The sequence below is a fragment of the Desmodus rotundus genome, chromosome 10 (assembly GCF_022682495.2).
Source record: "Desmodus rotundus isolate HL8 chromosome 10, HLdesRot8A.1, whole genome shotgun sequence".
Taxonomy (NCBI): Eukaryota; Metazoa; Chordata; class Mammalia; order Chiroptera; family Phyllostomidae; genus Desmodus; species Desmodus rotundus.
Genome location: NC_071396.1, coordinates 85311409 through 85323443, shown reverse-complemented (window position 1 = coordinate 85323443; position 12035 = coordinate 85311409). Strand labels below are relative to the sequence as shown.

Genomic DNA, 12035 nt, shown 5'->3' with positions numbered 1-12035 from the left:
GTGATATTTGATCAAATGAGCAACTCTTGACCCTGCATATTTGTAATGTTAATGCTAAAAGAAGTACTGGATTCACCTGTTCTTTGCTCACAGTGGGAATGGATCTTGTTAAAAAAGATGATACATAATCCACCTTTTGTTTAAGTCCTTGTTACTATCCATGAAATTACTTATGTGGAAACTACATTTCCGAGTTTGGACTTCAGTCTCTACCCTCAGGAACTACAAGGTTCACCAAGAAGAAGATTTTATATCTGGAGCTTTGAATCCAGAGATGTTTCAGACTGTACATCATAATTATTCACTGCATCTTGAAATTCCAATTTCCCGGCTTAAATGGACCTTTCTAAGTGTTATGAAAGTGGCTTTCTCAATGAAGAGAATGCAAGTGTGTCGGTGGTGAAGTATAAACTTATTCTACATTCTTACTGTGGGTGCACTATAAATTCAAGTTTTCAGAAAGGACTTTAATCCCCGAAGCTATCCTATTCCTCTTTAAATGCATCCAAATGAATGAAATTGAAAACATGCGACAGATATTTACTTAATTAGTTTCTAACAATAGGCCTCCACTCTTGGTTTACACTAGAATGTTTTTCTTGCCATAGAATCAAGGCTCATTACCAAACCGAGGGTTTATTATACAATAGAACTGGAACTTACCTTCTGGTAATAAAAGGACTTCCTGAGGAGGGGACAGAGTGGGAGAACAGGGTGTCATTCATGCTGGTTACAGGTCTGGGTGGCCTAAGACAAAATACAGTGTGGATGGAGAGTTAAAACAAGTAGAAGCCACAGACTAAAAGCTAGCTACCATTCCTGAGGGAGAGGGGGCGGGAGGACCAGAGTTCTATCTTAACCTAGGATCAACACAAAATTTTACATTTTTCAGTTACATTCTTTGAGTGTTTTAAAGTTACATTTCCTTTTTCAATTAAATCTCTATTGTATTTTTTGTATTACTGTTCCATTACCATTTAGTCCCTTTATACCTCCCTCCCCCCAGCAATCACCTCACTGTTGTCCATGTTCATAAAGTTACATTTCTCTGAGAACACAGCATCTCAAGTGAACATGGTGAGGATGATCCTGGACACCCCCGGATGTTGATGCATGAGCTCTGAGCCTCGGTGAGCACTTTGAGGCAGCCTTACATTTACTGCCTTCTAAAGGGAGAAGCTCTGAAAATTGGTAATGATCAGAATCTACATCTTCTTGTAAAAAGGAAGATTTCTGAAGGCTTGGAAACTTCTTCCTGTGTTTCCACGAAAATGGTCCTCTCCCGACACATCCAGTCTGGAGGGACCCAGCTATAAAATCATCTCGCACTTTACTTGCTCTTCCTTGTAAATGAAGATGTGATTAAGCACCACAAAGTATTTACTGACTTCCTGTTATTGGATGGCCCAGATAACAGGGCACATGGTGCAAGGTGTCCCACAAACTTCACTTTTTTTCATGTGATGAGAGAAGAAAATAGGTTGACCATTCCTCAAAATTGTCATGAGCCCAAATGCCAACTGTCATTCCCTGTGTTGTTTTACATTTCCTCTCGTCATTTTTGCCCCATCGCTAACGTCTTAGTCTGGGTAAAACCATAGAGCTGTGATCCCCCTCTCATCTCCAAGCAGTTTTTAGTCCGACTTTAGGTCCATGGTAAGATAATCCATGGGAAATTGAGACAGGATTTACAGTTTAAAGGATGGAGGGTGAGGCAGGGTATCATTCTGAGTCAGAAGAAATTTTGATTTCACTGTAATTCTATATTTGAGTTTGACACTGTAGAATTATTTGAAGATGAAACATTAATTACAGTGGCCTGTAGAGTCTGTGTTGTTGGCTTGATCAAGAGCCAAATTTGTAATGGTTGAATTCTTTATCCTAGGGAATCAGAGTTAGTTTGTATTCTACAATAGATTCTAGGAAAAAGGTAGACTTGTTTACTGCAATTTATTTAATGGGAATGACTATGATGCTATGCAGGTTTTAAAATGTCAGTACTATATACAAAAACTCATCAGAACTTTGGTTCCTAGTACCTGGGGCTCAATTGTGTTCTGAGAATTTGCTGACATACTGTTTGTTGGATGAGGTCAAAACAGCAGGTTCACTATTTCATCTACTCTAAACATATTAGCCAAAATTCTGAAAACGATCTTGGAGTCTTGCATTGCTAATCTAGGATATAGCTTTAAAAAGAAAGATTTTAGTTATTTGTTTTTAGAGAGAGAGGAAGGGAGGGAGAAAGAGAGGGAGAGAAATGTCAATCTGTGGTTGCCTCTCATGCACCCCCTACTGGGGACCTGGCCCGCAACCCGGGCATGTGCCCTGACTGGGAATAGAACCAGCAACCCTTTGGTTTGCAGGCCTGTACTCAATCCACTGAGCCACACCAGCCAGAGTTAGGATATAGCTTTGTTGCCTGAGGCTAGTTTAAAACTAATTTTGCCTTGAATGGATGGGTTCACTTTACAAGAAGGATGCTATTTTTATACAAATGTCCTCTGTGAATTTCAAAAGTCAGGTATTTCAGATTTTAAAGCAGTAAACAGAATGAAATATCTTACATTGTAGCAACAATTGAAAAAAATCAACTTGACCAACATTTCTTTTGTCTTTTTTAAAAAACTTTCCCATCTTGCTCTATCTCTAGGCAATGAGAAAAGTAGATTTAGAATGCTTTTTAACTAGCCTGGTAAATTTACTTTATTAAACCTGGTCACTGCAAAGTGGAAAATTGTAGTGTATTAGTAAATAGCTTCAGATTTAAAGTTCATTATAAAAATGCTGAACTTGGGACACAGAATGGCTACCCTTGGGACCAAATGTTGACTTTCATAAAGATTAAAGTTCCTATTTCCTCCATAATCAAGTGACAAGTTACCTTATCTAATAAATAGGTCCCACTGGGAAATTTAAACATATTTACTCTTATAAAAAAGAAATAGCTCCACGAGATAAAGCCACAGGGGCCTAGTGCAAGGTTTGCTTCCTGGATGACATCTTCGCAGAAGGCACTTTTATAAAACTGGCATTCTTCTTATAAACTGAAAGTGTTCAGCTCGAGGCAGAATTAGTTTTAAACTAGTTTTGTGTCTCATAAGCACTTATAATTATGATGATAAATCTTTATAAGTACACTGGGGACTATTGAACTACTTACCAAGTATCACTTTGGGCAGCAAAGAATTGAATAGAATAGAGACTGTTAATCATGGTGGTAACATGTACAAGCAATACGCTAGCTAAGCACAAAAGCCAAAACACCAAAATGTCACCCGCTGAAGTGGCCATCCTGTGTCTATGATAATTTAGAATAGCTAAGTGAACCGCATATTTTAAAATTAGAAACCTTAGGTATCCCCTTCCAAAAAAAAAAAAGAAAGAAAATAAGACATGGATGCCTATTTAGGGCATTAACATTTCAATAACAAGCAGAGAGAAAAATGTCTAAAGCCAGAAATAGAAACAATATCCTGTTCTAATGTAGACTGAACATTCCGCATCCAGAATTTCTTATGTTATTTCAGTAATTACATATTTTTTTCACAATTTTTAAATTAAGACATTCACCCTGGAAAAATATATTAACAGCAAGGATAGATCACTATTTTGATTCAAGGGCTCTTTTGAGAATCCAGTTCAATATATAGAACATTTCACAGGAAAAAAGGGCATATTTTGTGTAGAATGTTAAGGGAATCCTGAAATTCTCCATGGAACCCAAACTGTGCAGAGATTGTCCTCATTTAGTTGAGTGAATAACGCATCAGATCATATTGCTACTATAAAGTTAAAAAATTTTTACACAGCCAATTAAAGAACACCCTCCCCAACCCCAATCCTGAGCCAGCTTGAGTACGAGTCCCCGTGCTAGGTGGTACTTCAGGGTGACTGACTGTGAAACTGACTTTGATTTTACACTGCCTCATCTCCTAATTCTTTCTTGAGGTGGGAAGCAGCACCCTAATTCTGTTCTACTGCAAAGCTCTGAGGGCTAGGCCATTCACATCCCAAGTCCCTCTTATATCCAGCAGTTCTGGTTGAACGCCGCACTCAGAGGTGACACTCCTGGCAGGTCTGGTGGAAGGTGGGTCTGTGGCAAAGCATAGAGAGCACAGACTTGCCCTCACTTCGTTTTGTTCATTCATTAACAGTTTAGTGATCATCTCTGGCTTTGGGAGGGAAAGTTGAGACCTTCATAAGAACAGCTCACATGAAGTCATTTTCTGAACGTGGTTGGCCCTTGGGAACACTCTGTATTTATTTACCCCTGGTTTATCTGAAGGCTTATTTTTAGGAGCAAAATTTCCAAAAATAGTGAACCATATTCTACAGATTCAGTTTACATTAGTTTTTGGATGCCTAGTCTATGCCAGCAACAGGAGCCTCGAGACTGTGTGTTGCTGAGGACAGTGAACCCTCACAGCCCCTTGGGACCACAGCAAACAAAGCCCTGTAGGATTTATACAAAGTTCACGGACATGCCACCGCACAAATCATTGGATGGTATTTGCTTAGATCCATCAGACGAAAGAGTTACTGCTTTCATAAGGTCTCAGGCCCACCACAGAGCTACTTATGGGTCATATTCTGAACTGCCTGAATCATGAACTTGGCATTGCTGAATTCCTAATATTGGTAGGCCTGATCAGCCCACCTCTTGATGTCAACGTGTCAGCATAGGCTCTGCAGTGCCACAGGTCCTGCTGAACTTGCAAAATTAAAGGCAGTCTATGAGGAGGGAAAATCACCTATTCTGGAGGCTTGCTGAGGCACCGGTGACGACAGAATTCCTTACTGTGCTTAGGAATAGGAAATGAGTTTCTTTCTTCTTTTGAGCCCATGACAACATCAAAGAAAAAAACTCCCCTTCCTCTGTTTTCTTGGCCACCAAGGCTGGAGAGAGGCTCCAAGGGAATGGGAGGAGGAGGGGTGGGTGGGAGCACTGTGCCCCGGCCCAGGCCCCTCTTTCCACCAAACTCACACCTACTTTGGAGGAATATTTTTTTAAAGTCTGTTTTTTGGATGTTCTGATAATTTTTCCCACCAATCCCCCTCTTTAATGTTACCTAGCACAAGCTAGGATTCTTCTAAAGTTATTAGCTTGGGATAAAACAACAATAATTTCCAGGTTTGCCGCCATCTTTAAGATGACTGGCTCTGCAGAAAAATAAAACAAAGGGCTTTTTATTTGGGACTTGAAGCACATATAACATTAAGGTAAAATGTGCTTTAAAATTTTCTTACCACACTAATTCCATTGATTGTTAGCTTCCAATGAGTGAACTCCACTAACATCCACATTTTAAAACTATGCTTTTTTATCTCTAGGTGAATTACATCAGTGCTCTGTACCTTACTTGTACAGCTGAGCACTTGTACTATATACCTCTACAACAACATATTGTAATGACATTACATTCACTCTTAAAAAAAAATTACATTTTAAAACTTCGTCCCTGACAACTGACATGAAATTTGCTTTTGTGCGGACTCAGATGTGTATCAATGAAGAGACATGTCTCTTAGTGTGGAGGGCAGAGGTACTCACACAATGTGGGCCAAGTTGAGCGGCTTCTCTGGCTGGTCCGGGAACATAGGGTGCAAAGGCTCACGGCTGGAAGCGCAGCTTAGGGACTTGCTTAACGCATTAGTTAGCTTCTTAGCAGGTGATTTCTGGAAAGACGAAGAAAGATAGAGGTGATAACAACTAACATTTATGTAGCATTTTATCAGATGATTTGCTTTCATAGTAGATAATCATTCATTCATTCACTCATTCAAGAACTCTGAGTATCTACTCCAAGTTAGGGAGTTTGCTCAGTGGTAAACAAGTCAACAAGGTGCCAGCCTCCTTCCTGCTGCTTAGTGTTAGCCAATGCTGTGAGAAATGGGAGCACCTAAACTAGGACTTAATGGGCCAGCAGGAGTCCTTTAGACAAATACTCAGGGGACTGGGAAGGTAATTTCAGATGGAGGAAGAAGAGGAGAGAAGGACGCAGATCATTAAAGTCCTTATATGTTACATCAAGCACTGTGGTCTTTATTTCGAATGCAGGGAGACACAATGAAGAGTTTAAATCACGGAGGTGACAGCATCAGACCTGATTCTAGAAGGATTGCTCCGTCTTAAGAAAGAAGATAAGCAAGAGGTTTTGCAGGAATCCATGTGTAAGATGATTCAGGTGTGGCAGAATGCATCTCACTAAAAGTGCAGCTTCAACTGAGTCTTGAGAATTTAAAGTTCATGTTCTTTTCTGAGCATCATACTACCTGTATTTCATTTAGGTCGATGGAATGTTTATCTTCAAGTTTCACAGCCAAAATTATCAAAAATAATTTATCACATATAATAAAACTTCACCCTGATTTTTCTTCTCCACGAGAAGCCATTTATAATTTTTTCACTTTCTTTTACACATAGAGCCCATAATTGGAAATACAATGACGGGACTTTCATCCTCATTATTTAAAAGCTAAGTAGTAGGAACATTGTTCAATAAGTTCCCCTTTGGTTTTTGCTAGGTGTAATTCTTGGAACACTTAAAACAGTAACAGAATGAAGTTCTTCACCCCATAAACATTGGGGCCACTTCATCTTCTTGAGGACTCTCATCTGACTTCATAAAGATATTGCCCTGCCAAGTAATGTTAGAGTCCTCAACCCCTAAGAAAGAGACTCCCTGTCTGATTTTAGCATTTACATAAAACAGCCAACATGGTTAGCCTTGTAATACCAACTCTCCAGAATCTGGGATAGAACAAGTTTGAAAATTGGTAGTATGTTGACAATAAGAAAATAGAAAGTGCTTTCTTCTATCTTCTGCACCAAGTTGCGTCTCATCATCTGTGTCAGTATATCGGTCCTCAGCATAGGATGTGACCAACAGTGACAGTGGCGTTCGAACTGGCATGCAGCCCTCAGTCTACAATGACTTAATGAAGAACTGTTGCTTGAACTCAGAATCTGACAGGCGCTGAACTATTAATATTTTCACGCTGAATATCAGTTCCCAATAGTCATTCTTAGAAAGACCATTCCTATTTAAAGTGCATATTCTGAAGATACTGTTTTTTAAAAAAAGGAAAAAGAAGTTACTCTTAAAGACTGTATGTTGAATTGAAATACATTAAACTGCTGAAAATAAAAACCTCAAAAAAAACTTGCATGCTCTTGTGGAAGAATTATTTCAAGAGGAGTGGGTAGGGCTGATGGTGTATCTCACAAAGCCGCCTGTACACTGTGTGGTGCTGTCACAGAGCACAGGAACAACACCACGGGGACTGGCCTTTGAGGTTAACTGAGGCAGGGGTCAGCGAACTGTAAACCATTGGAGCAGCAGGCTCATGGAGTCAAAGTCGTTCTGGAGACCCAGGGCCATGGGCTGCTGAGACCATACCCATCGCAGGGACAGGCACTCACAGGTCACCTTCAGCAAGTTGCTCATGTGCACTGTTCATGGAAAGATGATTTGCTAATACTGCCACAATATCCCCTCTTCCGAACCAGTCAAATGGAACAGCACCCATTAAGCCCACATGCTCACACGTCTTTCCTTGGTTTTTTAGTCACTCTCTTAAAAGAACTCCAGAATCTAAGAAAAAAGAAACTAGCAATCATTTGTAAGCAATTCCCACAAAACACAAAAAATGACAGAAAACAAACAAAAGTTGAAAAGAACCTTAACTTACTGTGAAAATGAGATTATGTCCCAGAAGGTGCTTGCTGTTCAGTCGTTATCTAAATCAGTACTGAATTGCCTATCTTTCAAGAAGTAATATAGTTTGAGTCTTCCTATATTGTAAGTTGCAGGAAGTTATACTGGGTTCAGATACAATAAGTAAGAGATCCCAGTGAGATGGGGGTGGGAGGAATGCTAGACCTCGGGTTAAAATTGCTCCTCAATACTGTCACCATCCTTGACATTCCCTTGCATTCTGGGTAACACTCACACACACAACTTTAAGTATTGCCTGGACCTTGCCTTACCCACGATGTGTACTCCTTCATTTGGTGCTGGTTGCTATGGGAACCGCCGGCATGTCCTCTCCAGAAGCAGTCCTGACAGAGCTGGTAATTGTGACACTGTTGGCATCGGTAGCGAAACCCCATCATACTCTCACTGTGGCAGTAGGAACACTCAACCGGATGGAAGACTAAGGGGGACAGTAAGTGAAGAACAAACAAGAAAACCAAAGTATGAGCCAGAAGAAGGAAGAACACAGCCCAATGGGAATTGTCTTTTTTCCTGCTGTGTGCCATGGTTTGAGATGACAGTTTGGCTGAGAGAAGCATTATGTTTATTCCTGCAATCTCACTGCCCATTTCAAGCACATGTGTGGAGGTGGAAGAAATGAAAAGGGATGGAGGATAGGTGTTCTTTTGACAACAGATTTCTGTAAGGCCATTTGTTCTCCCTACTCCCATCTCTTACTCTACAAGAATATGAATTCTGCAGACTGGCCTGCCTTTCCCCCAAACTGCTCTGTCTCCGGGAGACCAGTGCAGCTCACCGGAAGACTCAGAAGCATGAGGGATGAACACAGTGGACTATCCAGTGGGTAGAGACCAAACATTAGAGAAATGGAAAACGAGAAGGAGGAAAAAGAAAAAGAAATGGAAGGAGAGTAGAAAAACTGGATGAGAGAATTGAATTACTTTTTTTAAGAAGTATTTACTGGGCTTGGTGAACAAGTGACATTGCCTCCCTTTAACAAACAGATTTTTTTTCTTTCCTAAGAGGCCGATGAATAGGGCCCAAAGAGATGCACATATTATCTAAATTCAGTTCTCATTCAGACAGCCCAGGGAACACAACTTTCTTTGGCAGAAAATTTGAATATTAAAGCAGGAAAGGTAAAATAGTCAAAATGTAAAGCAAATGAATGATCAAATCCAAGTAATTGTCTATATGCTATGAGCTGACATAGTAAATCACAACGGCAACAACTCTTGCCTTTGGTAAAGTTATTCTCTGGCGAACAAGCCAGGGAAAACAATGCAGAAAAGAATAAATGAAGATAAAAAGCAAATGTAAAATCTGTTCTGGAGGCACTGCCTTCTGAATATGCATATCCTCCCTTTTCTGGCTTTTGGCAAAGGCTGAAGGCAACCTGAATTTTGAGACAACTGCTCTGGGACAGGGCCTACGAAACTAATTTCCTGCAACAGGAAACACTGTGCTGGAGGAATGAAATCAGGACGTTACGATTGCAGGATGACTAGTTCTGGAACCGCGAACCGTAATATGAACTCAGGCTGTATGAGCTGGACCTTGATTGCTCTCTGCTTCTGCAGATGAGTAGGAAACATAAAGAACAAATTTATGCTTGGTAGTGACTATAGAGAACATCGTTAATTCATTCTTTAAATCTTCTCTGTGAGCACAGCAGGATAAATTTATAACTTTTCACTAAGAGAGGTGATAAAGGCAGATGCTAGAAGTTATGAATGGGAATTTAAGATTAAGCTAACTTTACCTCCAATATATGTTAAAGAAATGTGTAGACATTAAGATTCGAGGAAGAGATATGGGATAAATTATTTTCTATTTAAGTGTGGAGAAATCTCAGATTTAAATTGAATAGTAAATAAGAACATCTAAAGATTAGAAAGATGCACTGAATTGTTCCATGTTTAAATTTCTTTAAATCTTGCTCTGCATTTTACATTTAAATTCAGGTATATCAATATTAACTACCTTTATCCTAGAAATACTTGCCCTTATAAAAAGCGCATTACAAAAGTTGGCATTACTTTTACTTTTGGCATAACTACAACCATTGAAAGCTTATAATTTGGAGCATATGACACATGATTAGTAAGTAAGTTTCTCTCATCTAATTTTTTTCCCTTCTCCTCCACCTATTCCTGGCCGAGTGCCTAGGAAGAAGTAGTCAATGCCAATGTAAACCAATATGGGAAATTCAGACCCAAAACAAATAGTAGAAAATATCACATTCCTTGTTGGGATTTTTCTGTGGTTTCAAGTCTTTAAGCCACATCTGACTTGTAACTGAGAGGTACACAAATAAGCCTTTAGAACTGACAGTCTTAATTTTGCAGTGTACCTCTAAGGCATTATTGATTAGGAAGACTGGTTAGTTCTGTCCTAAACAAAGCTCAGAGCATCTACACAGACTTCCCTAAAACAAAGACTGGCTTAATTACTATAGACTTGATCACCTAATTTCAATGATTAAAAAAATTGCCTTAGCTTAGTAGTAAGTACTCACCGTTTTCTACATTTGCCAGCCGATGCAGAAGGGGCAGCCAGACCAGACATTGAGGGGGAGGGTCTGACATGAGTGTGTCCAAGAAACCGTTTAATGTGACTTTTTTCTGCATTAAAAAAAAAGCCCACACAAATTTAGAACAGACAACAAGCTTAATTTACCTGCCATGCAAATAGAGTTTGAGATCAAAGGAACAAGACATTCAATTAACCTCTAATATATAAACAAACGGAACTTGAAGTAAAGTTCAGCAGGATTTAAAATATTGATTGTGTCTTATACTTATACCCAGAACTGAATTATCTCCACTGAAGCTGAGTCAATATTATCACAAGGAGAAAAGCGATTCTGAGAGCATCACTGTCATATTTGAGGGACAGTATGAAAATGACGAGGAAAGATGAAGAATGGACATTTCCATAAAGTTTACCCAACCGTGCGTCATAGCACACGATACAGCTCCCATGTCAGTCTCCCACATCTGTAGAGTGACTTCCCTTGCAAACTTCCTCAAACCCCGTAATTAAATATTTTATGGTCAGCGTGAATGGTTCTGCTGTACAAATTTAGGAGGGAATCCTGTTGAGAGGAACAACAATCTACATTAAAAAAAATTCCCTTCTCTCTTTATATATCTCTTCTTTTAACTCCATCTGCTTCTGTCTCAGTATCCTGGCCCCTTCTGATGTATAAAATGAATGTGTTATATACAGGATCTGGCAGAAGGAGCGCCTACCTGAGTGTGGTTGGTAGGGTAATAATATGGGTACAATAATTTATAGTTTTAATTTCACCTATAGTTTTAATTTGAACATTTCACCTAAAAGGTCACATGGTGTGCTTGAGTGTGATGTTGTTATGTTACAGAATTACCTGCTTATGATTTTGTAATAAAAGATTTTGTAATATACAGGGGTATTATTTGTTCCAGGCCCTGTATATATTTCTTTCAAAATAACAAAAATAAGCAATTCTATTAATACATGATATTATAATTCAATGAATGACAAAAATGACGTTTATGTGCAAAAATCACTATTTTATTTGAAATTTTGAATTAGAATATAAAGTTGGATGAGACAGTTTTATTTTTTTTTTAGACAAAAAATTCAGTGCTGAAGGGCTATAGTGCTTTTTCAAAGGCTGTACCTTAGTAGTAATTCACAAGACAACTGTTTTGGTACTATTTCATCTTTTTTTTAATCACATATATTCACAATTTTAGCCTTTCCTCATAATACTAAATACTTTAAAGTTTTTGTAGGATTGATATAAACATTAGTATTAAAAGATAAATTATGTAAAGTGTAAGTCATGTGATAATATATTTTTTAAAGCTCCCATTATTTATATACCTAAAGTAATTCTGTCTTCTAAAACAGTTACTTGGAGTGGCTTGTATTTTTTCCAATGAAGCAATTAAAAGTTTGGGAATTTCATCACTCAAATGGCCAGTTTATGAAGGACAAAAATAAATGGGCCTTATTATTTTTACTTGTGTTGCTTCTTTCTGTATTTCTAATGATCTTATCTATTTGGATTATCATACTGGCTAAAAACATCTGGAAGTTTCAAAAAAGTTATGATTTCAACACGTATAAATTTCTCATTAAAAGTATATAAAAGATTGTATAATGGGAAAGTCTATAGATATTTCAGAAGGAATTTTGAGCAATGGTAACATCCTATATAATTCTTTTTGAATATATAGGTCCCAATAAGATTTTAAAAAGTCCTGTTATTGTAGCTAATTTTGGATGTGAAATATACTGAAGCATTAACAGATTTACTGAGCA

At 38.5% G+C, this 12035-nt stretch overlaps 1 protein-coding gene across 17 annotated transcripts in view; it reads right to left on the bottom strand.

Annotated features, from left to right (window-relative positions):
• DTNA (dystrobrevin alpha) overlaps positions 1–12035 on the bottom strand; it is a 348472-nt gene that overhangs the window by 59731 nt on the left and 276706 nt on the right. For all 17 annotated transcript variants that reach the window (XM_053913096.1, XM_053913090.1, XM_045187823.3 and 14 more), the window contains 4 exons: positions 10240–10345; positions 7994–8160; positions 5555–5679; positions 664–747 (listed from right to left, as the gene is read on the bottom strand). In XM_053913096.1, the coding sequence (XP_053769071.1) occupies positions 664–747; positions 5555–5679; positions 7994–8160; positions 10240–10345 (482 nt within the window). The remainder of the gene's footprint in view (positions 1–663; positions 748–5554; positions 5680–7993; positions 8161–10239; positions 10346–12035) is intronic.